Source organism: Lolium rigidum, chromosome 6 (assembly GCF_022539505.1).
Source record: "Lolium rigidum isolate FL_2022 chromosome 6, APGP_CSIRO_Lrig_0.1, whole genome shotgun sequence".
In the NCBI taxonomy this organism is placed as follows: domain Eukaryota; kingdom Viridiplantae; phylum Streptophyta; class Magnoliopsida; order Poales; family Poaceae; genus Lolium; species Lolium rigidum.
The window spans coordinates 218,617,931-218,621,753 of NC_061513.1; the positions used below are offsets into that span (position 1 = coordinate 218,617,931).

The 3,823-nt window shown below is 47.7% G+C and overlaps 1 protein-coding gene across 2 annotated transcripts; it reads right to left on the reverse strand.

Moving 5' to 3' along the window:
* LOC124662049 (E3 ubiquitin-protein ligase SIRP1-like) lies at positions 1 to 2,070 on the reverse strand. 2 transcript variants are annotated; one of them, XM_047199935.1, is made up of 2 exons: positions 1,981 to 2,070; positions 1 to 1,479 (listed from the first exon to the last, which is right to left on the reverse strand). In XM_047199935.1, the coding sequence occupies exon 2, from the start codon at positions 1,416 to 1,418 to the stop codon at positions 273 to 275; it is 1,146 nt and encodes a 381-aa protein (XP_047055891.1). In that variant the 5' UTR covers positions 1,419 to 1,479; positions 1,981 to 2,070; the 3' UTR covers positions 1 to 272. The 2 variants fall into 2 exon arrangements, with proteins under 2 accessions (XP_047055891.1, XP_047055892.1); XM_047199936.1 differs by lacking the exon at positions 1,981 to 2,070 and adding an exon at positions 1,581 to 1,972.
* Positions 2,071 to 3,823: the final 1,753 nt, after the last annotated feature.

Sequence of the window (3,823 nt, forward strand, 5' to 3'; positions counted from 1 at the left end):
TAGCAATTTGGTCAAATTTGCCAAGGCTGGTGCATTTTGGTACAGGATTGAGTTTGGAAATTGATGAAAATCAGTCATAATTGCCAAAAATGTATCGAATGTTAACTGTACAAGCCTTGATTTTAAACTTACACACAAATGGCCCAATGCACATGCGAGGCCAGTTTCGTATTACACAAAGAGACGGAGAAAATCTCCAAACTTCCATGGCGGTAGCACATCGGTGACGTGATCCTTTCCAAAGCAGCGGGCAAGGCGAACCCAGCAGTTAGCTAGTCCTCATAGTACCGCGAGCTGCTGCCGGAAGTCGAAGTGGACGACGGCGATGGCGCCTGCTGAGGGAAGAGGCTATTGAGCCACGAAATCGACGCCGGCAGTCGGCTCACGTTTCCTTCTTCAGCTTCCGTACCACCATCATCGTGCTCAACGGCGGCATTGCCCGCTGCCTCTCCCCCGCCATCGCCAATCTCATTGCCATGGCCATCGCCGCTGTCGTTGACATCAGCACTAACATAGGTGACATAGGTGGTGGTGGTGGTGCCGCTGTTACTCCCACTGCCGCTGCCGCATGAGTTCTTCGGCTCGTCGTCGGCCGGCAGCTGGAACCTGCACACGGGGCACGAGCTGTGTATCTCCAGCCAAGGCACAATGCAGTGGGAGTGGAACCTGTGCCTGCAGGGCAGCTCCCGGGCGCGCTCGCCGGAGGCGTAGTCCTCCAGGCACACAGCGCAGCTGGCCGCGTCGTCCTCGTTGCAGCCGCCGCATACCTCCACGGTCGGCAGCGCCTCCACGGCGTCCTTCTTCGCCGGCGGCGTGCCCTGCCGGCCCGCCTCGCTCTCGGACAGCTGCTGCATCAGCGCGTCCAGTCCGGGGCCAAGAAAGTAGTCGCCCAGCGCCATGCCGTGCTCGCCGAGGGGGGCGGCGGCGAAGATGCTCCGGCCGAAAGGGCTGTAGTGCTCTGCCTCGAGGCCGGTACCGGTGCCACTGAGGGAGGCAGCGGATTCAAGGCGCTGGAGCTGGCGCTCCCGGATCGCCTGCAGGAGCCGCAAGAACGCGGTGGCGCGACGTCGGCGCCGCGAGAAGTCGACGTTGTCCAGCTCGTCCTCTGCGGCAGCGACGGCATCCACAGTACGCCGGTTGCTGCGGCGGCGCCGGACGGGATCACCGACCATGCTGTCGATGATCGGCGCCCAGATGGAGATCGCGTTGTCGGCGCTGGGGTAAGTTCCGCCGTGGGCGTGGGCGTGGGCGTGGCCGCTGCCGTTGGCGACGCTGCTGCGGGCGGTCTCCATCTCCTCGAGGAAGCCGCTGCTGCAATACGGGCACTTGATCTCCATCCCTGCCTCCGCCGCTACAGGGCTCACCGCCGTGGCGCACATGTGGCACCAGTACCTCCCGGCGACCACCAGCTCCCCCATTGCTCTTGATCTCGCTGCGCCTTTCCCCCCTCAATGGAGCAGCTGCGATCCTTAGATTTGGCTGCGAGGAATCAATTAGAAAAAGGAAGATCAATCAAAGCTCGACAAAGCAATGGTGGAGGAATCTAAAGCATCGGAATCCAATGCAGCCATGCACTGCACCAATTCTGGATGCGATTCATGGAATCCTGTTCTCCATCCGTACAATGCAAGCTAACCAAATTGCCCTTTTTGTTTGTCATCAGATCGAATGATCGGATGCATTTCTTTCCAGGCTCCGGAAACAACAGAAAGGTTGCATTGCTGTTGACATATATATCATCAATCCAACAAGAAAGTCCAATCACATCAAGAAACAAATCCAATCAGGGAAACAAGAAACTGCAAGATGAACAGAGCTGGCACCACAAAGATTGCGACAGATAACCAACCAACAAACAAACAGGAAACGAAATCGGATGAGAACGATGAACAGAGAAATTAGCAATTCACATGCTGGATCTTCTCTTGTTCTAAGCAAAGCAACAGGGCAAAGCATCCATGGATGGTTGAAATCAATCACCTTGGGCAGGGCATGTGGGGGAGAGAACAAGGCCAGAGGGGGCTGGCCTGTCCACCTCCTCTATATTAGCAGTATCCTTGGGTTAATTGCTGTGGGATCCTAATATATATAGGACACGTTGACAGGTAGTGATTAAGGCTCTGCTTGTTCAATTATTGCCTGGGTATGCTCTGGCATTCTAATTTTAAACTGCCTTATTTGTCTTAAAAGAAACTTTCCCTCTTGACCCCATTAATCTATTTCTGCTTTCTTTTCTTGTGCTATAATCTATTTCTGCGCTCTAATTTAAATCATTTGGTTTTCCGTCCAACCCAGATATAGAACGAATCCCCTCCCTGGCAATCGAGCGCTTGAGCAATCACTTTTCACGTGGAAGCGTCGCTGCAAGCGAGTCAATTCACTTTTATCAGCTTAGATGTTTTAATTGCGTTCACACGTATTCACACTAACAGCCTTCTATTACTACTTCGCAAGTTGCATGTAGCACAAGAGCTGCTTACACTGCATTTACGCACATACGCATGCATCATCTCATGGATTTGCATTTAATGAGCGTTCACACTTTCATAAGCTGTTGCATGCATACACATATCATATCACTCTTTTTCTTCAGCACGAGGCAGGCTCTCAATTCTCTTTTTGCAATTCCCTTTTTGCCCTTTTGGGTTTATTTTCATACGGTAATTCATATTTAATGGGGTCCTTTTGCAATTCCCTTTTTCGGGTCAGTGGTTTTTAAGGGGGAAAATAACGGGTGGGAAGATCCACTTGCAACTCAAATGAACTACCACTTGCTACTCAAATTAAGTATTGTTTTAAGTTGTAAGCTAACAAAAGTTGCTAAAATATTTCTAAATGAGATTTACTTTTTAGGGATGCTAGGTATTTATATTTACCGTTGATAAATAACGGGGCACCGGGTTGATAACTTGTAAACAAAAAAAGAGCTGCTACATTTTTTAAATTAAATTAAATTTTTAGGGTTGATATTTATTTATATTTTACCATTGATAAATAACGGAGCACCGGGTTGATAACTTGTAAACTAAAAAGAGTCGCCAAAATATTCGAAATGAAGTTAGATTTTTAGGGTTGGTAGTTATTTATATTTACCGTTGATAAATAACAGGACACCGGGTTGATAGCTTCTAAACTAAAAAATATTCGGTAAAATGTTTAAAACAAAATTAACTTTCGGGTTGATAATTTTATACATTTACCATTGATCACTCAAGTACGGAGGGGTTGATTATTCGAATAGGAGAGGGTTGATAACTTTTAGCCGTAAAAAGTTTCTCGAAACATATCAACATGGGTGCTAGTTTTGAAGATCTCGTCGAGACGGATTTATTGGTGAAAGCGGATCTTAATTTGGAGTTGTCGTTTGAAAGTTAAAACGTTTTGAATTTTGAAATTTGGAAAAGATTCCACCGACATCGGCAGATTTGTCTATTTGTGCATGCATGCGGAACTTTCCTCAATACCCCTGCACCAGGTTGATAATTTTATACATTTACCGTTGATCACTTAAGTACGGAGGGTTGATTATTCGAATAGGAGAGGGTTGATAACTTTTAGCCAGAAAAAAGTTTCTCGAAACATATCAACATGGGTGCTAGTTTTGAAGATCTCGTCGAGACGGATTTATTGGTGAAAGCGGATCTTAATTTGGAGTTGTCGTTTGAAAGTTAAAACGTTTTGAATTTTGAAATATGGAAAAGATTCCGCTGACATCAGCGATTCGTCTATTTGTGCATGCATGCGAACTTTCCCTCAATACCTCGTACCGGGTTGATAATTTTATACATTTACCGTTGATCACTTAAGTACGGAGGGGTTGATT

Coding starts and splice junctions, on each gene's coding strand:
- LOC124662049 (XM_047199935.1), bottom strand. CDS start 1,418: ATGGGGGAGCTGGTGGTCGCCGGGAGGTACTGGTGCCACATGTGCGCC.